Source organism: Chrysochloris asiatica, unplaced genomic scaffold (genome assembly GCF_000296735.1).
Source record: "Chrysochloris asiatica unplaced genomic scaffold, ChrAsi1.0 scaffold00034, whole genome shotgun sequence".
In the NCBI taxonomy this organism is placed as follows: Eukaryota; Metazoa; Chordata; class Mammalia; order Afrosoricida; family Chrysochloridae; genus Chrysochloris; species Chrysochloris asiatica.
The window spans coordinates 13,531,670-13,557,420 of NW_006408552.1; the positions used below are offsets into that span (position 1 = coordinate 13,531,670).

General features: G+C 44.8%; 1 protein-coding gene across 1 annotated transcript in view; it reads left to right on the forward strand.

Moving 5' to 3' along the window:
• The first annotated feature begins 446 nt into the window (after positions 1-446).
• CCZ1B (CCZ1 vacuolar protein trafficking and biogenesis associated homolog B (S. cerevisiae)) overlaps positions 447-25,751 on the forward strand; it is a 39,730-nt gene continuing 14,425 nt past the window's right edge. The window contains exons 1-10 of the mRNA XM_006859756.1: positions 447-653; positions 1,543-1,640; positions 1,741-1,834; positions 2,119-2,196; positions 3,335-3,382; positions 4,780-4,863; positions 7,500-7,675; positions 15,515-15,596; positions 19,428-19,489; positions 20,008-20,119. Of these exons, the coding sequence (XP_006859818.1) occupies positions 540-653; positions 1,543-1,640; positions 1,741-1,834; positions 2,119-2,196; positions 3,335-3,382; positions 4,780-4,863; positions 7,500-7,675; positions 15,515-15,596; positions 19,428-19,489; positions 20,008-20,119 (948 nt within the window). The 5' untranslated portion in view covers positions 447-539. The remainder of the gene's footprint in view (positions 654-1,542; positions 1,641-1,740; positions 1,835-2,118; positions 2,197-3,334; positions 3,383-4,779; positions 4,864-7,499; positions 7,676-15,514; positions 15,597-19,427; positions 19,490-20,007; positions 20,120-25,751) is intronic.

Genomic DNA, 25,751 nt, shown 5'->3' on the forward strand with positions numbered 1-25,751 from the left:
ATGAAGACAGAAATGTGGAAGTAAACAGAAAAGATCTCATTTCCCCTTTAACTCGTTTATTAAAACACCACAGCACAAGGAACCGATAGGAACGAATGCTCTGGGGTGCCAGGCTGTGATAGCATCGGGTTGAGGGGACTGGTGGTGGGGATGGGGTAGGTGGAACTAAAACAGAGCCAGAATCCCTGGCAGTGGCGTAATTTGGGTTGGTGTTACCGGTCTACCATTCCCCGCCAATAGGAGAGTGATGCGCTGAGGGGGCGGGGCCGGAGATTAGCCATTCTGCCCACACCTGATGGGGATTGGCCGGCCGGCTCCACCCACAGGGCGGTGACATAGTAAATTACAGTCCTGGTTGATCCAACCCTAGTGACGCCACTGTTGCTAGGAGGCGACGCTGCACTACGGAGTCTTCTTCCGGGATGGCGGTGACCATTTCCGGAGCGACGGCGCTCGAAGCGGAAGTGCGGGCTCCTTGCGGCGGCTGTCTCCGGGCGGGCGGAGGGAGGCTCCCGAGGTGGGGGCCGGGCCGGGCCGGGATGGCGGCATCTGCGGCCGGGGCCGGGGCCTGGGCGGCCCAGGAGAAGCAATTCCCGCCGGCGCTGCTCAGCTTCTTCATCTACAACCCGCGCTTCGGCCCGCGCGAGGGCGAGGTACGTCCGGCGGCCGGAGAGGGCTGTGGGGGGAGGGGGGAAGGCGGCGGCGGTCCCGGGGGGCGGCCCCCGACCGGAAGACTCGCGAGCGGCACCTGTCATTTGGCCCTCGCTGAGTAGCAATGACTGAACTTCTGCTTTGGTGCCAGGTATGGCGCCGGGGACCTGGCTAGGGCGAAGACGCCCGGCTTAAAGGCTGAATTTGTGGAATAAGGTTCTTCAGGTTAATCATTTCCAGCTGGGTTGAACAGATTCTGGCCTTTCAAACGGAGCTTTTGTTATCGGAACCTCCTAAATAGGAAGAAGCATGGAGCCAGAGTGCTGGACCGTAGCCTTAAACTAACGCAGTCTGGAAGAGCCCTAGGAAACTCTCCCACTCCAAATTAATAAATAAGCAAATGCCGGAAATTGAGGTTTCTTATCTTGTTATTTTGAAGTGGGGACCGTGATTTCCCACAGACTATCCGGAGCTATGTTTTGTTGGCTTTTGAATCACGCTGCTTTTGAAGGTTGTCAGTCAAAACGCCAGGGACCTGCAGGGTGTAATTTGCGGGCAGGTGTGGGACTTTACACGTGTGCACAGGTTTCTTGTATTGTTTTCTAAATTAGCTTTAACTACTGTATCACAAAGTAGCCTGAGGGAGTAAGCTCAAAGATTGCGTTTTCAGAATAATTACAGGTGCTTGGGTCGGAACCATTGAGGACCGTTAGTACAACTGAGATGAAATGGGATTTACATACTGTATGTCCTAAATAGCCTTTCAAGCCGTTGGGTAGTATCATTCCCAGGGTTTTGTGTGTGTGTGTGTTTTAGCATGTATGATGTGAAAGGTTGCCATTTAGTGTTATTAGTGGTAATCTGCTTAATGTGCTTCTGTTCATACTTTAGGAGGAAAATAAAATTTTGTTTTATCATCCAAATGAAGTTGAAAAGAATGAAAAAATCAGAAACGTTGGATTATGCGAAGCTATTGTACAATTTACCAGGTAATGCTTTAAGTGTACTTTTGTACGGCTTAGTGAATCCTTAAAATTTATCCTGGTGCATTGTCCCATTATATTCTTTTTTGCCTTTTTTTTTTTTTAGGACCTTTAGTCCTTCAAAACCTGCAAAATCTTTACATACGCAGAAGAATAGACAGTTTTTCAATGAACCAGAAGAAAATTTCTGGATGGTCATGGTATTTACTGATACAGTTTATTTTTCTGAAGTTGTGTAGTACAGTAAAGTTGTGATTGGTATTTTCTGTTAGGAATTTAGACAAGTCCTCTGACTATTGCATGACAATAAAGTTGGTTGGAATTTTTAAACTAAATTCATATTCAGTACATTTTTATTCTCAGGGTTGTGTTAAGACATTCTTAAAATTTCTAGTGTGATACAGAGGTTCAAACTTTTTTAAACTAAAGGGAAATGAAGATTATAGATTCCCATTGTATAATTACAGTATATTAAATTTTGCAGGTGGTTCGGAATCCTATCATCGAAAAACAAAGTAAAGATGGAAAACCAGTTGTTGAGTATCAAGAAGAAGAGTTGCTGGTAATGTGTTACTTTTGGTTCTTATTTTTCTTAGAAAAAATGAATTCCTGAATATGTTGAGTGAGTTTACTAAGGCTAAATCAGGTCGTTTTTGCAAAAGTTTCTCAGGGTCCATAGCAAAGTTTTGGATATGTGTAAATCAACTTGATGGCACTTAACAATAACAATCTTTAAAAAACATGTTTGTATCCTATTGCACTAGTACCTTCTACTGATCACCTATGTCCAAAGCCTTCCTAAAATGAGGAATACAGATTCCTAAATTTAAATACTCCTAAGGAGTCCTGCTATGGTGCTGTCAGATAAGCACTGGACTTCTAACTGCATGGTTGGTGAGTCAAACCTGCCAGCCACTTCTCGGAAGTGCTATACAGGGTCGTAGTGAGTCAGAACTGACTCAAGGGCACTTAACAAGTAGCCCTGGTGGCACAGTGAGTTAAGTCTGGGCCTACTAACCAAAAAGTCAGTGGTTCAAACTCACCAGCCACTCTGGAGGCAGTCTGCTCCAATAAAGATTAGCAATATCCAAAATCCTATGTTGTTATTAAGTGCCGTCGAATTGATTCTGACCCATAACGACCCTGTATAGGGTTTCCGAAAAGCAGCTGGTAGGCTTGAACCACAGACCTTGCAGTTCAAACGTCTTTGCTGTCTGGCGCATTAACCCACAGCACCACACCAGGACTCCATGGAGGTGTTTTATTCTATCATATAGGTCCCTGTGAGACAGAATTGTGGGGTGGTTTAGTTTTTTGTTGTCGTTAAAGCACACAACTGAAGGAACTTTGGTGGTGCAGTCATTAAAGCACTCAGCTGCCAATCAGAAGATCTACGGTTTCAACCCACCAGCTGCTCTGCAGGAGAAAGATGTGTCATTCTTCTTCTGGAAAAATGGCAGCCTTGGAAACCGTGTGGAGCACTTCTACTCTGTTCTACAGAGTCGCTATGAATCAGAATCAACTCTGTGTCAATGGGTTGGGGGTTTTTCAGTTTTCAGCACACATCTATCGTAGGACCAGGTTTATACATATTAACTTGTTTTGCCAAGAGTCAGTATGCCTTTACTATACAGTAGACCTTCTTTTCCCCTTGCACCTCTTGAATTAAGAACTGCCCTATGTTTTGGTGTTGTTTTTAGGACAAGGTTTATAGTTCCGTGCTACAGCAGTGCTACAGTATGTACAAGGTGAGTGTGACATTGTTTTTGAAATAAGATTGCAATTAACCAAACCCAACCCTGTTCACAAACTAAGGAGCATTGGGCTGCTAACTACAAGGTTGGCGGTTCAGACTCATAGTTGCTCCACAGGAGAAAGATGAAGCGGTGTGCTTCTGTAAAGCTTTAAAGTCTTGAAACCTGAGGAAGCAGTTCTACTCTTCTCTGTAGGGTGGTTATGAGTCAGAATTGACTTGATCGCAGTGGGTAGTTACAAACGGGTGACTGCAACCCTGGGCTCAGGCACAGCAATGCTGGTGAGGATGGCATAGGACCAGATAGTTCTCCTTCTGACCTGTGAGTCGGAAGCTCTCTCACAGCACCTACCAACCAGTAAACTACAAGCTTAGGGGTCTTTGAAATGTAATTGTTACTTTTTTGAGGACTTCAGAATGACTATCTGTTTTAGGGGAAGAAATAATAAGGCTTTGGAAACAGCTGTTGACATTTCTGAATACTAAGCGCTGTACTGCAAAGTTGGTTTGAACCACAAGGTCAGTGGTGCAAGCTCACCAGCTGCTCCTCAGACACCCTCTACAGGGTCACTATGGGTTTGGACCCACTTGACAGCACTCTTGAGCTGCTCCAGCTTTTGTACTGAGAACTGTTGGTGAATAGTACAAACTGCAGACACTTTAATGGTTTACAAAGTGTGGTGATAGTATTTATGTAAAGCGAAATTTAGATGCAAGTTGAGATTTAAACAAAAGATGCTCAGAACAATGTAAAGTGGTGTCATAAAAATCATGTCAAAACTGAACAATGTGCTAACTTCTTATAATTTATTTTCTAATTCAGGTCTCTTCCTTATGTAAATATTCTATATTTTAAAACAACTGGAGGGTTAAGTGAGCTAAATTAATTTCAGAGGAAAAGAAGAATTTGCTTATTGGCAAATTAAGGGGCATAGGAAATTGACTTATTTTAAATCTTTTGCACCATAAACTTCTTTTTGGTTGGTTGGTTTTTTAAGTGACTTATTTTATTGTGGAGTCCCTGGGTAGTGCATATGATTAACACATTTGAATGCTAAGTAAAAGATGTAGGTTTGTGTTTGCCTAGAGGAGTCTTGGAAGAAAGGCCTGGCAATCTTTTTTGCTAAAAATTAACGTTTGAAAACCTCATGTAGTACAGTTAGTTCTTCTCTGGTATACATGGAGTCACCCTGAGTCAGAGTCACCTTGACGACAACTGTGTATGAATGTGTGCGTTATAAAAATATAAGTCACTCTAAACAGAAGATTTGGAGAATACAGCCACAGAGAAGCAACACACAAAACCAAATCAGATACTTTCCTGGGATTTTCGTTTTCCATCGGGGTTCTCCTGCCGTTTCACCTGATGAACATTTGTCTCTACTCCATTAGCTCTTCAATGGCACGTTTCTGAAAGCCATGGAAGATGGAGGTGTGAAGCTCCTAAAGGAAAGATTAGAGAAATTCTTCCACCGGGTCAGTATTTTAAATTTTAAATTTCATGCATCGTTTGTATAGTGTTCAACCAGGTCTTTGGAGGAAGGTAGATACACTTGTATCTCTCATATAACAAAACCCTAGAATTTAAAGGCGACAAGGAGCCCAGCACAGATTGTAACCAGAACTGAAAGCCTGTGACCGTGGAATCCAACTCATAACGATCCTCTAGGACACAGTAGACCTATCCCATAGGGTTTCCAAGGCTGTAAATCTTTACAGAAGCAGGCTGCCACAACCTTCTCCTGCTGGTAGGTTTGAAACACTGACATTTTGGTTAGCAGCAATGCTGAGCCGCCATGGCTCCTTGGAAAAACAGACCAGTAAGGAAAGTCATTAGATTTGATTTTTAAGTTTCTCTTGTAAACTTTTGTGCTCAACCAGAGCATCCTGTTTTTGCATGGCTCCTGAAAGCATCTTGGAGGTTCCTTTGGCTTCCACCTTGTCCAACCTGAGCTGGACCACATGGGCTCCCTTAGGAGCTTCATCTTCCCTTGGGTGGATTAGTTTTCCTTCCTCCTCATTATCAAAATGTATACTCTTTCAGAGTGGTTCGTTCTTAAGGGCTGATTCGACTTATTAAATGGTGTAAGGACTGTTGAAAGAGAGAGTCCGGGTGGCATAATTGGTTAGGTGCTGGCCTGCCAACTACAAGGTCAGCAGTTCAAACTCACCAGCCACCTCAAGGGAGAAAGAGAAGGCTGTCTGCCCCCGTAAAGGCTGGCAGTCCTGGAAGCCCTAAGGAGCAGTCCTACCCTGCTCTAGGGGTCGTTGTGAGTCGAGGGCAGTGGGTGTGATGTACATTGACTATAAATAAAAGTCCCTGGCTGTCACAGTCATGGTTATTGACGGTTTTACCAGAGGGTAAATGGGTGGCCCTATATAATTGCCATTCTCTTTCACTGTAAGTGAGCTTTGACATCTCTTGTCCTGACCCCATTAAGGACCCTAAACCCTAGAGAAACAGTGGGGCCCATAGAGTTTCCAAGTCTGTAAATCTCATTGAAGCAGATAGCATATCTCCCATAGAGCAGCTGGTGTGTTTGAACCACCAACCTTTCAGTTAGCAGCCAAGTGCTTAGCTCCCTGTGTCACCAGGGCAACCTGCCACTGGTCAAGTTCCATTTATCTTAGAGGAGTAATTCTTAAGTTATTTTCCCTTTAAAACAACTGTGGTATCTTTTCTGGTGCTGTTATCACAGGAATACCATAAGCAGGTAGCTTTAATGAACAAATTGGTTCTCACAGTTTAAAACAAAGTGAGATGTCTGAATTCAGGCTGCCAGCCCTAGGGGAAGGCTTTCTCTCACTCTCTGTCACCTGGTTCTCCGTGGTTCCCAGTACAGGGACGCTGGGTCCAAAGGACATGCTCTGCTTCCCACTCTTCTTTCTTGGTTGTAGTAAGTGCGTGTCTTCCCTGTCCTGTCCTGTCCCATGTGTGTCGTCCCGCCAACCCCACCCCTTCCCCCTTACCTCTCAGAAGATTGAAAAATACTGCAGGAACTCCCCAGAGAAATCCCCTTACGTCAGATCAGGGCTTCAGGGCTGTGACCTGAGGAAGGGTGTCACACACCACCTAGTGCACTTAACTACCTCATGACATCATTGCATAGCTGCCACTCCACAGAGAATCATGACCCAGCCAAGTTGACACATAATTCAATCCATGGCAGTATATATTTTTAAAAATCTTTTTACTGTTACTGCAAAATATTTTTTGTTTCTGTCTTCACTCTAACAACCAAAATTGTTTACTCTCATACTATCTTCTCATTCCCTATTCTTGTCCTTATTTCCTACCTGAGTTGTGGCTTCTTGCCCTAACCCTGTGTCTTTTCTACATGACTGTAGCCTACAGTGGCACAGCCTAGCCCCACATTCTCATCTGGAGGCCTAAACAGGTCAATATACTTTAAAGAATGCTTCAGACATGTCATCAGGAGGGACCAGTCCCTGGAGAATGGCAGTATGCTTACTAAAGTAGAGGGTCAACGAAAGAGAGGAAGAACCAAGATGGATTGACAGAGTAGCAGCAACAGCAGCAATGAACTCAAATTTAAGGATTGTGAGGATGGACAGGAAGGACCAGGCGTTGTTGTACATGGGGCCGCTATGAATCACAACTTGACTCGATGACGCCTAACAACAATGACACAAGGGAGCTTCAAAAAGAAATTAAATACTTTAAAGCGATAAAGCATAATATTGAGTAAACAGTAGTTTGGTTTGAAGGAGTCCTGGCAGCATGGCAGTTAAGTGCTTGGTTGCTGACCGGTGTGGTAGCTGGCTTTCATAAAGATAACAGCCTGGGAAACCCTATGGGCCAGTTTGCTCTGACCTATGTAGGATTGCTATGAGTTGGAATCAGCACTATGAGTTTGGAATCAACACACCCTTAACCAACCATTTTATTTGAGCTTTTAATTTTGGGATTGGCATGACTTTCAAGTTTAAGTACCCAGAGCTCACCTCCATGGTGGTCTTACTGGTTGGCGCTGTCAGTATGCCACTGGTCCTTAAATAAAAACCCCATCTAAGGATTTTTTGTTTTCCGTTGTCAGAGTGCGCCTCCAGCAGACCTTTTGTGAGTTTTTTGTCTTGTGTTTTCCTTACAGTATCTGCAAACACTGCATTTGCAGTCTTGTGACCTACTGGATATTTTTGGTGGAATCAGCTTCTTCCCGTTGGATAAAATGACTTATTTAAAAATCCAGTCCTTTATTAATAGAATGGAGGAGAGCTTGAACATAGTCAAATATACTGCCTTTCTCTACAACGATCAGCTTATCTGGTAGGTGCACCCTGCTTTGGCTTGGCAAGACGAGAATCATTGAGGATGAAAGCAGCTGCAGCTGATGGGTAGCATATTGTCAAAGTGTGAAACTAATAGCAAGGAGTGTGAGTGGGAAGCAAACACCTTTATAGTTGTTGGTGCTGTTGAGTATCCGTGAGTCGGTTCTGACTCTTAGTGACCCGTATAGGGTTTCTGAGGAGCAGCTGGTGGGTTTGAAATGCCAACCTTGTGGTTCACAGTCCATGCGATCCACTATGCCCTACCAGAAGTGTTGTTAAGTGCTATCGAGTTGGAAGTCCTTTATAGATAATTCCAAAATCAAGCTGTGACAGTGTGAACCCAAACAAGGGTGGTTTTGATTAAAATTGGGCTTGAAAATTGATTCCATGAAAGATACCATCAGGTAAGACTTATGAGTCATAAATGTTATGGTGGTGTTTTTTACTAAATGTGCAAAACAAGAATTTTTTCATGCTTTTTATTTAAAACATAGATTAAAAAATACACATCCAAGAAATCAAGTGTAGCATATATAGGCCAGGGAATCTTCCGGCCATCAGACTATGTTTGAGACGTGTCATAGGAACAAAACCTAATTTCTCTGAAGGACATGTTGATTCTTAGGACACAAAGATAAACTACAGTGAAACCTGTGAGAACCGGAACTGAAGGGCCTGCCTGATACTTCCAGGTCTTGAGAATTGTCCTCCTTTAGCAGGGCACAGTCTTAACACTCTTCTGTCATTTTCTATTGTTGTTAATGCCATCAAGTCGGTTCCAACTCATAGCAACCCTGTATAGAGTTTCCGAGAGGTGGCTGGTGAGATTAAACTGCCAACCTTGAGGTTCAAACCAACCGTGCAGTCCAGTGTATTAACCCACAGCATCACACCAGGATTACTATTAGAAAGTTTTTGAGTTTTCCATCTCTGGAAGGCTCCCCTTACACAGGTTCCAGCAGCCATTGATTTTACAAATGCTTTCAACCATCACAGACAACTCAGGGTCACCATGTGCGTGTGCATGAGACAGCTCCTGCTTAGAGGATTGATGTGAAGAGAGTCCCTCCACACTTTCTCCTTGTGGCCGACGGGCTCTTGGGGACAAGCTGCTGAGAGCCAGGCTCTGGGGAATGTGGCTGCTAAAAAATCCTCAAAGCCCTGTGCCAGAGGAGGCGTGCCGACTGTGGTTGTGTGTGTGCCGCTTTGGGGTTGCTGTTTCATTTAGGCAGATCTTGGAGCTCCTGCGGGCTCCATCCCAGGACCTGCTGTTTTGTTTAGAGTGCAGCCAGACCTCGGACATATGGCAGAATCCATCCCAGACCCCCTGACAATAAAGTGAATCTCGCAGTCAAGCACATGTGAATGTTTTGGTCTCCCAGTGCGTAAGAACGTTATGCCGACATTGCCCTGTAGTGTCTGAAGTGTGCAGTGGCACAGTGAAAATGTTTGCAAGATTGTGAGAATGACCAACGTGGGACGCAGACAAAGTCAGCACACACTGTTGGAACAACGGTGCCTAGAGATCTGCTTGTTGCAGACTTGCTGCAGACCTTGAATTCATAAAGAAAACAAATGGTCAAAGAAACAGTATCTGTGAAGTGCAGTAAAACGAAGTATGCCTGCATCGGAGTCCTGGTGTGATGCTGCAGGGTAAGCACTGGACTCCGAACCACAAGGTGGGTGGTTCAAACCCACCCGCTTCTCTTGGAAACCCTATACAGATGAATCGGAACCGACTTGACGGCTTAGCGTCATGCCTGTATATGTGAAGGTTTGTGAACAAAACCACCACAAGTCCACTCGGTACTGAAATAAATAACAGACCCCAAAGTAACATAAAAAACTAAAAGTCAGTCTTGTCAAAAAGTAGTGTGTTAACTGTGCCTAGAAGAGAATCAGTTGCAGTTTAAGCTCAAGAAAAGTTTTTGCTTTTTGTGAAAGAGAAATTTAGGTTAAGTGACTTTGAGCCTTGGAGCACACCTGAACATGGAGACATGCAGCCTGGCTCCTTTTTGACAGGAGCCATGGATGGTGGCCTGAGTTGGTAGGGATACAGGGTGACAGGCGTGGCAGCCAGCACTTCGAACTGGTTCAAAACATTGTTCAGTCGTTGCCATCATAAACCATGGCCACGTATTTGTTGTACAGCAACCACATCTATTGCCCGCTGTATTTTGACCCGAGTAGGAAACATATGGTGTGGCACTGTAAGATCAGAGCTGGACTGTGAACCACATGGTCAGCAGATCAAACCCACCAGCTGCCCCTTGGAAACCTCGTATAGAGTAGCTATGCATCGGAACCGACTCAACGGCATTTAACAACAACAGGAAACACGTGGTGGTACCCGGCTCAAAGATAGCGGCTGGTGACAGAACTGATCCCCAGCACACCACTACCACCATGCTACTCTGAATGTGCGCTACTCCAGCCTCCCCCCTCAGCCTTTTGAACCTGTCAGAGCAGTGCGCTGCAGCAGGACCATTGGAGAACAACACTTTCGTCAGGACTCTGGAGAACGCGGTCAGCCACCATCTTCGAGGAGGGTGCATAGCTGTTTCCCAAACCAGAAAACAACTCCACTGCCATCGAGTTAATATGCATCGACCCTGGAGGACCGAGTAGAACTGTTCCATGTGCTTTTCCTGTCAGTCCTTACTCAAGGAGGGACTGCTGGGTTTGAACCATCAACCTGTGGTCAGCTTCCAAGTTTGTTTCCTACTGGAATCAAAACACCATGGGCAAAAGAGTTGATTGTTATGTAACACATACCCAGCCCTTGTTTACCAGGCCCTTACTGAACTGGCTTGAACCGGTGGAAGTCCTGGTGGTTGGAGAATCGCTGTAGCCAGAGCAAATGACAGTATGTGGGGATCGGCCACCTTAGTGTTTGGTGCTCTGAACAGCTGTCCTCAATTGCACTCTTTGGTTTTGCTTTTTAATTACCCTGAAATCGAGTAAGTGTTTAATACCTAGCTGATCAGACCCACAAGACACTTCTTGGAAACCCTATTTGGGGTCCCTTTGAGTCAGAATCAACTCGCTGGCACTTAACAACAACAAAAAGTTCTTGAGTGAGGAGCCCTGGTAGCACAGTGGTTAAAGTGCCCTGCTGCTGACCAAAAGGCTGGCGATTGGAACCCACCCAGTTACAGGAGAAAGACCTGGCAGTCTGCTCCAGTAAAGGTTTGTTGTTGTTAAGTGCCATTGAGTCAGTTCCCAGTGAAGAGTTGTTGTTGTATTATGTGACATGGAGTCGGTTCCAACCCATAGCGACCCCTATACAGGGTTTCCAAGGTTGTAAATCTTTACGGGAGCAGAAAGCCTCATCTTTCTCCTGTGGAACAGCTGGTAGTTTCAAACTGCTGACCCTGAAGTTTGCAGCTTGATTCGTAACCACTACGTTACCAGAGCTCCTCAGTGAAGAGTACAGCCTAGGAAAACCGCAGGTGCAGGTCTTTGCTACAGGGATTCCTGTGAGTTGGAGTCCACTTGATGGCAGCCAACAACAGCAGGTCATTTGTGAGAGAAAGTTCTGGATCATGTTATTTTCCGTCTGTGCTGCATGCCCTGTGGCCTAGGCCAGTGATGTCCCCTTAGGAGTAACAGGCAAGCCACACCTCATTCTGTTGTGCTTCATGTTAGTGCACTTCACAGAGCTGCATTCTTGACCAGTTGAAGGTGGTGTGAGACCAACATCGTGCAAGTCATCCTGCTCTTTTCCCAACAGCTTGTGAAACACGCTGGGTCTCCATGTCCCATGTTGGTCATTCTCAACAAGATTTCACGCTTTTTCCTCATGCGGTAGCACACTTCTTAGACGACAGCCTAGTATCAACAGCGTTTTTATCTGCACAGGAAACCAGAACACTTTTATGACTTGCTTTATTATGGTGGTCTGGAACCAAACCCCCAATATCTCCAGGGTCTGCCTGTGCTTTTAGGAGCACAGTGGCTCCGTAGTACAAGCACTGGACTGCAAACCAAAGGTTTAGCAGCTTGAGTCCACCAGCCACCCCATAAGAGAAAGATGAGACTTTTTGCTCTCCGAGAAGATTCACAGCCTCAGAAACCTACACATAGCATCATTTGACTCAGAAACAAACTTGTTGTGAAGTGCTGTCAAGTCGATTCCGACCCATAGCGACCTGTATAGGGTTTCTGAGGAGCAGCTGGTGAGCCAGAACCAACTAGAAGGCACTTAACGACAACATTCCTATACTTCTTAATTTTCTAATAAGTATTTGGAGTCCTGGTGTGGTGCTGAAGGGTAAGCACTCGACTGCAAGGTCAGTTTGAATCACAGAGTTGGTGGTTCAAACTCACCAGCCACTCCTCAAAAACCCTATACAGGAGCACTGTTAGTCAGAACCGACTCACAACAACGATAGACCTATAAAAGTTAAAAAAAAAAAAATTGGGATTCATTTAAATAACTACATTTCTTCACCCAGAATATCTACTGTATTGCTTCAACATGTGATGCTGGGGGTGTACTGTCAGATCAGTCCCGACTCAGTGACCCTGTGTAGAATTTACCAAGACTAAATCTGTACAGGAGCAAGCCTCATCTTTCTCCAGAGGAGTGGCTGGGAGATTTGAACTGCTGACCCTGTGCATAGCAGTCGAATTTGTAGATTATTCATGATCTCTTTTTATTTTTCTTTCTGTGGTAAGTCTTTGAAATCACATATTTCTTTTACACTCTGACTTGACTTACCCACATTTCAAGTGCTCGAGAGTCCAGGCCCCTAATACCTAAAACTCCTATATATGGAAACTCTAGAATACAAATTGGCCAGCCCACTCATTCTTTGTTTCAGGTCTTCTACTTGCCATCCCCTCCGTCTCCCTCAGGGCAGTTTGTTTTTGTCTCTAAAGGAGACTGGCTCCCAGAAACTGCGTTGTTTTGGTTTCCCTCTTTATCTTGGTCAGTTGTTTCAGGAAAAAAAAAAAGAATGGCCGCAACAGTCCATGTTTGAATGTGATCCTTCCAGGGTCATTATTGCTCTGTTGATTTTAGTTGCCTTGATCCTGTGCACGCAGAATGCAGCACTGCCCAGTCCTGGGCCATTCTCATAATTGTTAGGTTTGAGTCCATTGCTGTAGTTGGTTGCCGTGTCAGTCCATCTTGTTGTGGATCTCTCTTTTCTCATCCACCCCTCTGCTTTGCCACACATGATGTTCTTCTCCTGAGAACGGGTCCTTTCACATGATTCCCATCAACTCTGTTCTGAGGAGGCAGCCCTTCCCCTGTTGTGTTTTGAGCACTGTCTAACCTGAGGGGCTCATCTTTGGCACTGTGTCTGAGAATGTTCTGCTATCCATAAGGTTTTCAATAGCTAACTTCTCAGAAGTGGTCTGCTTTTCCTTCTTCCTAATCCTCGTGTGGCACTGTGGGATAAAGCACTGGACCACAAGATCAGTTTGAACCACAAAGTCGACAGTTCAAATTCACCAGCCTTTCCTTGGAAACCCTATATTGGGTTGCTTTGAGTTAGAACCAACTCAATGGTGCTCAGCAGCAACAACAGCAGTCCGTCTTAACCTGAAGCTCAGCCAGAACCTGTCCATTGTGGGTGACTGCTGGTATTTCAAACACTGGTGGCCTAGTTTTCAGCATCACAAAAACACTCCAGCCAACATGGTACAAACTAACAGGCTAGTGGTGGTGCTGTAGGGCCGAGTATTAAAGGTTTTGTACCACTTCTTGCCTCTTGGCCTTACCTCGATCCAGGACTTAATATGCCACAGAGCAAAAAAACAAAACAAACCTGCTTATGGGTATTTAAAACAACCCACTGCCTTTTCGTCGATTTCTACTCATAATGACCCTGTAGGAGAGAGATTGCCCTTTAGGGTTTCCAAGGCTGTACTTCTTTATAGAAGCAGACTGCTACATGTTTCTTCCGAGGAGTGGCTAGTGGGTTCAAACTGCCAACTTTTCAGTTGCCCCAATGCTTAACCCATCGCTCCACCAGGACTCCTTTTTCTTAAGGGTACGTTGAAGTGCCGTCAAGTTGCTTCATAGCAAACCTATATAGGATTTCCAAGGAGCATCTGGTGGGTTTGAACTACTAACCTTGTGATTACAGTCCAGTACTGATCTACAGCACCACATAGTTGTGGTTTGGATAGGGTAGTATGAAAATTGAATCCTGAAAGAAGAGGCAGAGAGTACAGTGTGGTGGTGTGTGCCACCTAGGTGGTTCCAACTCATACTGACCCTGTATAGGGTTTCCGAGAGAGGCTGGTGGGTTCAAACTGGTAGTTTTGTATTTAGTAGTCCAATGTTTGTCCTTCAGCAGCATACTAGAACTCTAGTACAATGTAGGAAAAGAATAGGGTAAACCAGGAAGTTGGAAGAGTCTAGAAAAGTGTTGTTGTTGTGTGCCATGGGGTTGGTTCTGACCCATAGCGACCCAGTACGGGGTTTCCGAGGCTGTAAATCTTTACGGGAGCAGAAAGCCTCCTCTTTCTCCCATGGAACAGCTGGTAGTTTCAAACTGCTGACCTTGAGGTTAACAACCCAATTCGTAACCACTACACTACCAGATTACCAACACATTTATCTGCCGAGATTTTTAACTGGTGACCATACTGAGAAATGAAGAGGGCCTCTTGAAGAAAATATGAAGATCTGATTTCTAGAAAATTAGATTTCCTCCCAGGATTTTCCCCAGGATCTTGACTGGGAAAACGCCAGCCAGGAACTCATTGTTTCTAATGGATTTCAAGTCCAGTCTGACGCCTGTAGTTCTGGGCACTTAACTTCACAGACGACCTGTTCATTCCTTATCGTAGGTGAGATGGCTTGCCTGAAGGCTTGTTTCTTTCTCTCCTTCCTTTTGGCTGATCCTGGAATCGAGAGAATTAAAACCAACATGCATTTCTGGGACCTGGCAGGATCAAAGTTCCCTGTCTACAGCATGCCAGTATTTTCCCAGCAAGTGGCATTATTGCTGTTGGTAAGTGCTGTCGAGTCAGTTCCAACTCATAGCGATCCTTACAGGGTTTCCAAGAAGTGGCTGGTGGGTTTGAACCACCAACCTTGTAGGTAGCAGTCCAGTTCTGATCCTGAAGTACCACAACAGAAAACGAAGAGAAATCTAATTGAAATGAGCACTATGGTCATTTAATGCTGCTTAAGTAGCTTGGTGTGAGTTTTCATTTAAAATAGCGTATTTGTCGTGAGGTGCCAATGAGTCAGTTCCAACTCATAGCGACCCTTTATGCAACATACTCAGAAGAAGACCAAACTTAGCGGTCTGATAGAGACTGGTGGAACCCCTGAGACTATGGCCCTTAGACACCTTTCAGGTGGAACTGAATGTACCCTGTGTCTCAACGTTTGGCCAGACGATAGGCTTATAAGGTGAACAGTAACTCCAGGGAGGTGTGCACTCAAAACAATCAATATACTAGTTCAAAAGGCCAGCATTTGCCCAACAAGAGAGCTCAAAGGCAGGAAGGATTGGAAAGGACAAATGGAAATGGGGAGGAAGAAGAGTGGTACAAGGCTGGGAATTGCAATCTGTGTCACGAAACAAAATGAGCATGAATTGTTGAAGGGAAAACCAATTGCTCTACAAACTTCCACCCTCATAACAAAGGTTAGAGAAGAATTTAAATGGCATCTACGTTAGAGGCTATGTAGGGCTGGCATTTAGCAAGTCAGGAGAACATGTTTGAACTGAGACTCAAATCTCATTCATTCCCTTTTCAAATTCTCAGTCAAGGAAAGGACTTACTGGCATAATGATAAGTTTAATCACTGGTCAATAGAAAGACAACCAATTCCAGATGTTCAACATAGTGTTTTTCTGTTTTTCAGGAGTGGATTAGAGCAAGATGACATGAGGATTTTATACAAATACCTCACCACGTCTCTCTTCCCGAGGCACATTGAACCTGAGGTATGGGTTGGGTACTACAAGCTGGGCAGGTGTCTGTGTGGCACAGGAGTACATGTGTGTGCATCTGTGCAAATTGCGGGGAGGAGGCGGGGAGTGACGGGAGGGCGTGGAGCTTTCTGATCTGTGTTTTTTGTCAGTAGTGTGGTATTTTAAGGAGCCCTGGTGATGTAGTTAAGTGCTCACTGCAAACAGAAAGGCTGGTAATTTGAACCCATTCAGTAGCTTCCTGGTGTAGCATTGTAGGGTAAGCATTGGACTACTAACCATGGGGTTGACAGTTCAAATCCACTAGCTGTTCCTATATAGAAAGTCTTGTTCAGGGTCGCTCTGCATCAGAGCTGACTTCCTGGCACTTAGCAGCTGCAGCGTCCTGAGACAAAGACCTGGTGCCCTGCACCTGTTACTGCTGTTGTTTGGTGCCATCAAGTGGGTACCGGCTCATAGCGGCCTTATGCACAACGAAGCACTGCCTGGTCCTGCGCCATCCTCACAGTCGCTCCTATGCTGGAGCCCATCGCTGCTGCCACTGTGCCAATCCATCTCACTGGGGCTCTTTTCTCTTTCTCACTGACCCTCCACTTTACCAAGCATGATGTCCTTCTCCAGGGACTCGTCCCTCTTGACAGTAGGTCCCAAGTATGAGCGATGAAGATTAGAGTTTATAAAACCTCGTGGGGCAGTTCTGCTCTATTCTGGGGGGTCACTATGTGTTGGAAGCCACTCAGTGGTACTCAACAACCCCAGCTGCGCTGGGTGGTATTTGGTGATAGTTATTAAGTTAGATGAGTCCTGGTATGTCACTGTAGGTTGAGTACTGGACTGGTAACTACAAGGTACGTGATGGAACCCACCAGCTCTTCTTGGAAACCCTATACCAGATCACTTTGAGTCAGAGTGGACTCGACGGCATTTAACAATAACATTAAGTTAGATATCAATCTGTAGCGTGTCTTCAGTTTGTGACTTTTCAATGCAAGACCAAACGTAATATTTTCAAGACCAAAATATATTTTTTAACATGTATATTTGTGTTGTGGTAGAAAGCTGGGTTCTTAGCTAGGGTTTGGGGGACTTTGAAAATCAGCCCAGGAATCTTTGATAAAGCACAGGCTAGCCCCCCTACAGTTGTTTTATCTATAAACTTAAGCTCTTGGTTTTAGCAAATGTACTGTTGCCTCTCAAGCTTTTCCACTCTGCTACTGAAGTTCCCAGTCTCCTGCAGAGAAGTTTGAAAAGTTCCACAGTGGTCTCTCCAGAGTGTCTTGTTTGGAGCCCTTTGGAGTCTTTTTGTGGACTCAAGTGTGTGTGTGCGTCCTCTCCTTATTTTCAAAAAACAAAGAAACAAACCCAGTGCTGTCCAGTTGCTTGTGTCTCTCGGCAACCCTGTAGCATAGAGCAGAGCTGCCCCCTGGGGTTTCTGAGGCCATAATTCTGTATGGAAGCTGACTGCCAAAGCTTTCTCCCTCCCATGGAGTAACCGGGAGGTTTGAACTGCTGACCTTCTGGTTGGCAGTCGAGCTCTTAACCCCCTGTGCCACTAGGGCTGTATGGTTTTGGAGGGCAACACTAGGGAAAAAGTCCGGTAGAAATTGGCAAGCAGGTTTTTGACAAAGGCCTTGTCTGCACTTCATTTCTTTATAGGCAGGTTTTTTTGAGTTTTTAATTTTCCATTTGTTTTGTTGTCGTGGAGAATCCGCTCAGCCACATGTACACCAGTTTAACCGTACCGTTCAGTGACACTGTTTTCATCCTTCCAGTTGTGTGACCATTCTCCCCTCCTTGTCTACTGCGCAGGCCATTTTAGTAGAGTAGACACCAGTTCTTCATACTTAGCCATCTGCCAGATAAGGCACCACGTGGCCAGTCTCAGTCCATCCTGACAGTGACCCTTTCAGTTGGGGATACTTGAGTTTAGAACAGAGGTGGGGAACCTTTTTCCTGCCAAAATTTATGGTATCGTTTGTAGGCCTTACACAATCTATCAATTTAAAAATTAGTCTGCTTTATTTAGTGAAAATTTAATTAACTCATCTCTAATTGGTAACAGTGGTTACGAATCGGGCTGCTAACCTCAAGGTCAGTAGTTCGAAACTACCAGCCGTTCCATGGGAGAAAGATGAGGCTTTCTGCTCCCATGAAATTTACAGCCTCAGAAATGCTATATGGGGTTGCTGTGAGTCGAAACTGACTCCAGGGCACACCACCACTACCACCAATGTGATGGCAGGAGTCCTGGTGTGGTGCTTTGGGAGAAAGCACTGGACTGTAAGGTCAGTTTGAACCACAAGGTGGGCGATTCAAACTCCTTAATTGCTCCTTGGAAACTCTATACAGGGTTGTCATGAGTCGGAGCTGATGCCACAGCACTTACCAACAGCAACAGTGTGATGGCTGGAACTGCAGTTGCCTTGGCAGGGCCTGACCAAGTGATTTCCAGGACCTTATATGGTGCAAGTGCCAGCTGTTCCCCACCCCTGGTTGAGGGTGGAAGTGACTTACCCAAGATCACCCAGATAGTAGCCCAGCCAGGATGTGATCCCAGGGGCAGCGTGATGTTAAAGCAGCGACTTACCGCTCTCAGTCTTGTTTGTCATCCTCCTTCACAAACACACAGGCTCTCCTTGGGAAAGTGTGTTGCCAGATCTCCTTTACATGCCTGCAGCATTGGGCTGATAAAGTAGGAAGCCTCATAGAGAAGCAGCAGCATGTCAGGGGTGCGTATGGGAACGCTCTCCCTGGGTGTACTGCATGTGTGACTGTCAGACTGCACATCTTGGCCCTGTTTTTGGATCTTTCTTCAGCAGTGATAAGATAAAACTTGACCTGGTCTAGTCCTTTAGGACAAAGTCAAACGGCTCCAGAGGGTTTCCGAGGCTGTAGACCTTTACAGGAGCAGATGGCCTTTTCTGTCTCCTAGCTGTGTAGGCTAGAAGAGTATTGATGATTTTTAGAATTGCTGTTTTTAGAATAGCTTTTATGATTTTTAGAATAGCTAGATTTTTTAGAATAGCTAACAGAACTAAATTTGGATGGTTTTTTTTTTTTTTTTTTTTTTTTTTTTTTTTTTTTTTTTTTCAGTTTTGTTTTGTTTTTTGGCGCTTGACTCAGGATTTAATTCTCTATGCATGTTAACAAGGAACCTTGGTGGCACAGCTTTTAAACACTATCCGGAAGGTTAATGGTCTGACCCCTTCCAGCGACTCCCAAGGGAGAAAGACCTAGCAGTCTGCTCCTGTAAAGATTACAGCCCAGAAATTTGTGGGGGAGTTCTAGTCTGTCACATGGGATCGCCATGAGTCACAAATTGACCCGATGGCGTGCATCAGGAACAGGAGGAATGATGACGTAGTTTACCTCATTGGGAGCATGGGATTGTGGTTCAAGGGCCTGGGAGTGGCTCCTGGCACTGCTGCTTAGCTGTGGGTGTTGGTGAATCTCTGTGAACCTCAGCTCAGTGTCCACGCCTTGAAAATGGGCACAGAACACGCCTCCTAGGGGTGAGGGGAGGTGAAATCAAGGAATTTATGTCACATGTTTATTTGGACATGCCCAGCATGTGTGAACCTCACAGGGTATCTGGTCCCTGGTACAAGCGGAACTGCATTGTATTTGGAATTTGCAGTTGGGTGACGTTATGTTAGGACAATTATGATTCAAACCAGCACATTGATGTACCTCTTAATCCCCTCTCTGCCTTTTCGTAGGGCAGAGATCTGGGGACTCGATAAAGAAAAGGGTGTGGGACCAACGAGTAGATACAAATGCTGTTTCTCAAAGCGTCGGGAGTACAAATCCTAATTAGTCATTTCTCAATACTGAATTTGTTGACAGTTGGCAGGGAGGGATTCTCCAGTGAGGGCAGAAATGCCGGGAAATCTTCAACACTACGGAAGGTAGGACTTTTGCTGTTTATTGCACAATACTGGGTTTTAGTATCTTCTCTGGTAACAATAAAATCATGCACATGGGATGTTCTGTGTGCTTTCGTTGGCAGTAATCACAAAGGAAATGAGCCTCGGTGGCACAGTGGAGTAAGCATTGGGCTGCTAACCAAAAGGTCGACAGTTCAGACCCACCAGCCACTCTGGGAGGAAGATGTGGCAGTAGATTTACAGTCTGGGAACCCAACGACGGGACAGTTCTACTCTGCCTGACAGGGTCGCTCTGAGTCAGGATCCACTCCACAGCAGCGGTTTAGGGGTTGGGGTTGCCGATTTGTTTTTGTTTTAAATTCTGTTATTTCAACTGAGTTAAAGCTAGTTACCATGTTCTGATTTGCTATTTCCCAAGTGGTATCTAGTGTCAAGGAGGGAAAAGAGACGGAATGTATGGCAAATAGGAATGTGTTCTGTTTATTCTTGTGTGTAATTTAACTTTATTGAACTGAGTCCTCTTTGTGCTTGTTTTTCAGATTTCTTACTGGACCCTTGAACCTTAATGATCCCGAAGCAAAATGCAGATTCCCTAAAATTTTTGTCAATACAGATGACACCTATGAAGAGCTCCATTTAATTGTGTATAAGGTACCAGCTGATTTTCCTCCAGTGTGACAGCTCAGTCCTGAAGTCACTGTTCTGGACCTGTGTGTACGTGCCCAGGAGGATGTATACTAGCCTCCTCAGTGTTTCTTGGAGAAGGTGTTGCAAGTTCTAATTATTGGAAAGTGAAAGATGGGTGCTTTCCTGGAAACGGGTGGTTTCTCCTCAGTTCCTTTTAAGCAGTGTTGTAGTTAGTGGAATGGGAAATGTGGAGGGCTGTGATTAGCAAACAGTGAAAGTGACAGTTTCAGAAATCCAGGATTCAGTGCCTTCTGGGTGTGGGCCTTGACCACACACTGCCGTGACATAAGCATTTGCTCCGATTGTAAAGCTTGTGAACCTGAGAACAGAGAATAGGATTTGGTGTCAGGAAAGGATGTGATCTCTACCTTAGGCTGGGGTCTTTGTTCCAAAGGCAGTTTGGGGTCAAGAATGAAGACTGAGCATGAATGTTGGTTATCTTTCTGTCCTGTGACTGCCGTTCAGTTTGAATGCATAAGGTGAAAGAGATGAGTCCATGGGGACAGCAAAGGATGGGCTTGTTCTGCAGCTTCCTCGGAGACAGGGAAGAGATGTAAGCGTGATGCCTGGTGGAGCAGGCAGGGGAGCAGACACCTCAGGAGTTAGGAGTGGGAAGTGGGGCTGGAGAAGGAAGGAATAAGTGAAGTCTTGTGCATCAACCCCTTCCTTTAGGAGCCCTGTTGGCACAGTGGTTAAGTGCTCAGCTACTAACCAAAAGGTCAGTGTGGCAGTTTGCTCCCGTAAAGGTTTACAGCCTCGTAAACCTGGTGGGGGATGTTCACCTCGGTCCTAGAGGGCCATGATGAGTCAGTGTCGACTTGACAGCAATGGGTTTGAGTTCTGTTCTTGCACACAGGCCTGCTGCTGAGCCCCTACACGTGGATGAAAAGTGATGAATGTATGTGTGTTAAGTATGCTATTATAAGTGCAGTCGAGTCAGTTCTGACTCCTAGCAATCCTGTATAGGGTTTCCAAGGAATGGCTGGTGAGTTTGAACCACCAGCCTTGTGGTTAGCAGTCCACTGCTAATCATATATCTGTTAGTGTAGTGGTTACGAGTTGGGCTGTGAACCTCAAGGTCAACAGTTCAAAACTGTCAGCTGTTCCGCAGGAGAAAGATGAGGCTTTCTACTCTCGTAAAGATTTACAACCTCAGAAACCCTGTACAGGGTCGCTATGAGTCAGAACCGACTCCACGGCACACTACCACTACCACCACTATATATGAAATGTATGTATGTATGTGTGTATATGTCCTGATGTGGTGCTGTGGGATAAAGCACTGGACCACAAGGTCAGTTTGAACCACAAGGCCGGCAGTTCAAACTCAACAGCCACTCCTTGGAAACCCTATACAGGATCACTATGAGTTGGAACTGACTCAGTGGCACTTAACAACAACGTGTGTGTGTGTATATATATATATCTATATATCTATATATATATGACAACGTTGATTTGACAGCTACCCTTGTCTAGGAGGGTAAGGCAAAGTTAACATTGCTATGGAGCAGTTTATAGCAGGCATTTCCAGTTTGGGTGAGGTGTTTTATGGTTACAATTTGTTTCGTGGACAAGAAAGACCCTAAACTCAAAGTAAGATGCCTGTTTCTGACTCTCGTGTTGAGCAGTGAAACCTCCTGATCTTACTCCTGATCTTTGGGGGAAAAAACAGCCCATCTCTCACATAAGTCAGCTTAGCTTTGGGTGGTTTGTTTAGATGCCTTTTATCAGGTTGAGGAAGTTTCTTTCAATTCCTTATCTGGTGAGTAGTTTTTTGCTTTGTTTTTCATGGAAAGCTGTAGACTTTTTTCTAGTGCTTTTTGTATGACTCATGAGGTGATCTTGTGGTTTTGATGCACATGTTGCAGATTAGTAAAATACTAAAAAGACTGATAGAAAAATTAATGGTTTTGAGTTTTGGTGTTGGAGGAGAATATTGAAAGTGCTATGGGCTGCCAAAAGAACCAATATCCATTTTGGAAGAAGTGCAGCCAGAGTGCTCCTTAGAGGACAAGATGGCCAAACTTCATCTCTCATACTTTGGAAATATTGTCAGGAGGGAGCAGTTGCTGGAGAAAGATATCGTGTTTGGTAAGGTGGACCCCCAATGAGATAGATTGGCCGAGTAGCAGCGTCAAGGGACTCAAGCATGGCAACAGTAGTGAGGTTGGCCCAGGATCGGGCATAAGGTCGCTATGGGTCGGTACCGACTCGATGGCACCTAATAACAACAACATAATAGTTTTCCATCCCTCCGCATCCCCTACGCCCCTAACCCTCACTCTTTTCGTAAGTGATGTCACAAATCAATGTAAAATCAATAACCAAAAATGGCTGGTAAGTAAAAATAATTCAAATGTTTTGGGAATGTGAGTTGGCATGCGAAAAAGATTACGTTGATTACAGTATGTTGTGGAGCCAGTTCTGTTTGATTGTATGAGTAGGATAATGCCCAGTTGAAACGGAGCCTGGAAGTGTCATTCTGCAGCTCACTAACTACTGGAATCTGTTTAAATTGCTTAGTGGAAACTTTCAGTCTCACCAGCCATTCCTAGAAAACCCTATACAGGGTAGCTATGGGTTGGAACTGACTCAACGGCACTTAACAACAACTCTGTATTGAAGGATTTCTTTTTTTAATATTCTACGTCATATATGTGTATTACAAAGTATGTAGAAAACCTATGAAATATGTTTTTCCACAACATTAAAATATATCTAAAAAAAAAAAAAAAAGACTGAATATTGCATGTTAGTAGAATAAAGGATTTCCCAGTGTTCAGCCAGCCTTGCATCCCTTGGATCGTTCCCTTGGTGATGGTGTGTAGCGTTGTTCGTAAATGGGTAGACTGTTCCCACTAAAAAACTATTTCTGCTGCTCTGTGCTTTTGCTGTGGTTTCTCAGACTTTGTCCTCAAGACCCTGCTGGCCTCCTAGAATGAGACCAGAAGTATGACCTCCTCTGTGTTTCTGAAGACTTTGAGGAGGGTGGGTGTCCCTCTGTAATGTTTGGTAGAGTTCTCCAGTGAGCCATCTGATCTAGGAGTTGTTGGAGTTTTTTGTTTTGTGTTTAACTTTTTATTGTGAATTGAGTAAAGGATTACAGAACAGATCATCAATCCCACATTCAACAAATCATAGACTTCAATGATTACAATCCCCTCAAAGTACCATCAGTTAACAGTGTTTACTTTTGTTCAGTTTTTCCATCTCCCTCCCACCCCGGAATGCCCTGTAACCATTATAGAATGTTTTATTTAGCACGTGGTCTAGGACTTTTTCTCCTTACCAGATTTTCAATCAGATGTAACTTTTCTTTCTTTGTAAGTCTATTAAGTAGTTTCTATGTTTCTAGGGAAGCGTGATTGATAAACAATGGACTGAGAACCACAAGATTAGTGGTTCAAGCCCATCAGCTGCTCTGCAGGAGAAAGATGAGGTTTTCTTCTGCAGAGCTTTATAGGCTTGGGAACCCTATACAGGGTCACTATGTATTGCTACCAACTCAGTGGCACTCAACAACAACAACTTGTTTCTAGGAATTCATCCATTTCATCCAAATTATCTAATATTACCATCTCATGATCCCTTTTATATCTGTAGAGTTGGCTGTAATGCCTCTGCTTCCTTTTGTTACTGTTGTTGATGCTGGCATCTTCTCAAGTCTTTTTCTTCTTGAGTCTCACTAAAGGTTTGTCTCTGTTAGAGATCTTTCTGAAAAACCAACTTCTGGCTTCATTGATTCTATTGTTTTTCTAGTCTGTGTTTCGTTGATTTCTTTTCTGATCTTTGTTACTTGGGGTTTAATTTGCTCTTCTGTTTCTCATTCTTCAAGTTGTAAATTTGTTGTTGATTTGAGATCTTCTCTGTCTTTTAGAGTAGGTGGTTACCACTATAAATCTCCCTCTGAGCGTGGTCTTCTGTGCCTCCCAAAGTTTAGTTTCTGCTGAGCTGCGTGTTTTCCGGGTTCTCTGTGTGAAATCTCTACTTGGTCAGTAGACGTTGTTGGTATCATTGCACTGTGAGTCTCTTCTTAATTACCTTCTACCAAAATAGCCATCGTTGTCACAACTCCTTTCGGCTTGAGTGTCCCCACCCTCTCTCCCAAGTCACTCCAGTCCTCCAATGAGAATCTCTCTGTTCTATGGCCTGCCTCTTCTCTGGGCAGAGATGCTGTACCACACCTCTGGACTTGGCCTTGGGGACAGTGACCTGCTTCTCTAGGAGTGACACCCTGCTCTACAAGGTGGGCAGTGTTGCTCCTGGTATACATATCAAATGGGGAGAGGGTGATGGGGCCTCAACATTCGCAGCCTGCCAGACCTGGGGCAGTTTCCACCATATGAGTGAGTAGTTCTCCCCCCACCCTCCCCAGCCACGCCTCCTGGAGTAGACCTCCAGGGCAGCCCCAGCTGGGGAAAACCACAGCCCTAAACTACTACTTGGCTACAACCGTGTGAAGTGTGACTTATGTCACTTGACCCATTGTTATTATTGCTGTTAGGTGCCATTGAGTGGCTTCCAACTCATCGTGACCCTACACACTATAGAATGAAACCCTGCCGGGTCCTGCACCAAACTCACAGTCATCATTATGGTTCAGCCCATTGCAGCTGCCACTGTGCCATTCCATCTCGTTGAGGGTCTTCCTCTTTTTCACTGAGCCTCCACTTTACCCAGCACGGTATCTTTCTCCAGGGACTGGTCCCTCCTGACAACATGTCCTAATAAGTATGTGAGACCAAGTCTCACCATCCTTCCTTCTAAGGAGCACTCTGAGTCTCGCCATCCTTCCTCCTAAGGAGCACTCCAGCTGTACTTCTTCCCAACCTACTGGTGGTTATGCACCGTGGAGTCGGTTCCAACTTATAGCGACCCTTTCTGAGGCGTTAATTCTTTAACACAGCAGAAAGCCTCATCTTTCTCCCATGGAGCCGCTCGTAGACTCCAACTGATGACCTGTGGTTAGCAGCTCAACTTGTAACCCACTACACTACCTTAGTTCCTGGCCTGTCGTTGTTAAGTGTCGTGTCGGTTCCAACCCATAGAGACCCTTATAGGGTTTCCAGGGAGCGACTGGTGACCTGGCCTAGGGTGGCTCAAATGCTAGTTTCCCTGTCACTGTTCATACTGAGGGTTAGCAGGTTTTCTTGAACAAATGTAGAGCTACGGTCTGTGGACCCCTTGTGCCATCATCATTCTGAATCTGTTGCCGGGCATCCTGATGATTTTGCCTCTGCACATGGAAAGGGCCACACTGCAATGTGTGTGGATTACTGATGTGTCTGAATCGGCTTCAACAGGATGTGGATGTGTCGGAGCGTTGACAGCTGTTGAGTATGTGGTGGTTAATGTGACCATTCTGCGTACTGTTTGATGTCTTTGAAATTGTCTTTTCATAAGATAGTTTCAAAATACTTAGGGACTTTAAAAATTTCATGGGAAAATTCCATGATCTCTTAACTCCAGTTTTCCACAAACTTTTTGAAGCCCCCTCCTAGAGATTTAAGATACTCTTTTTTTTTTTTAATGTTTCATTGTGAATTATGTGATAGTTTACATGGGAGAACATTAGGTTTACATTCATCCTATC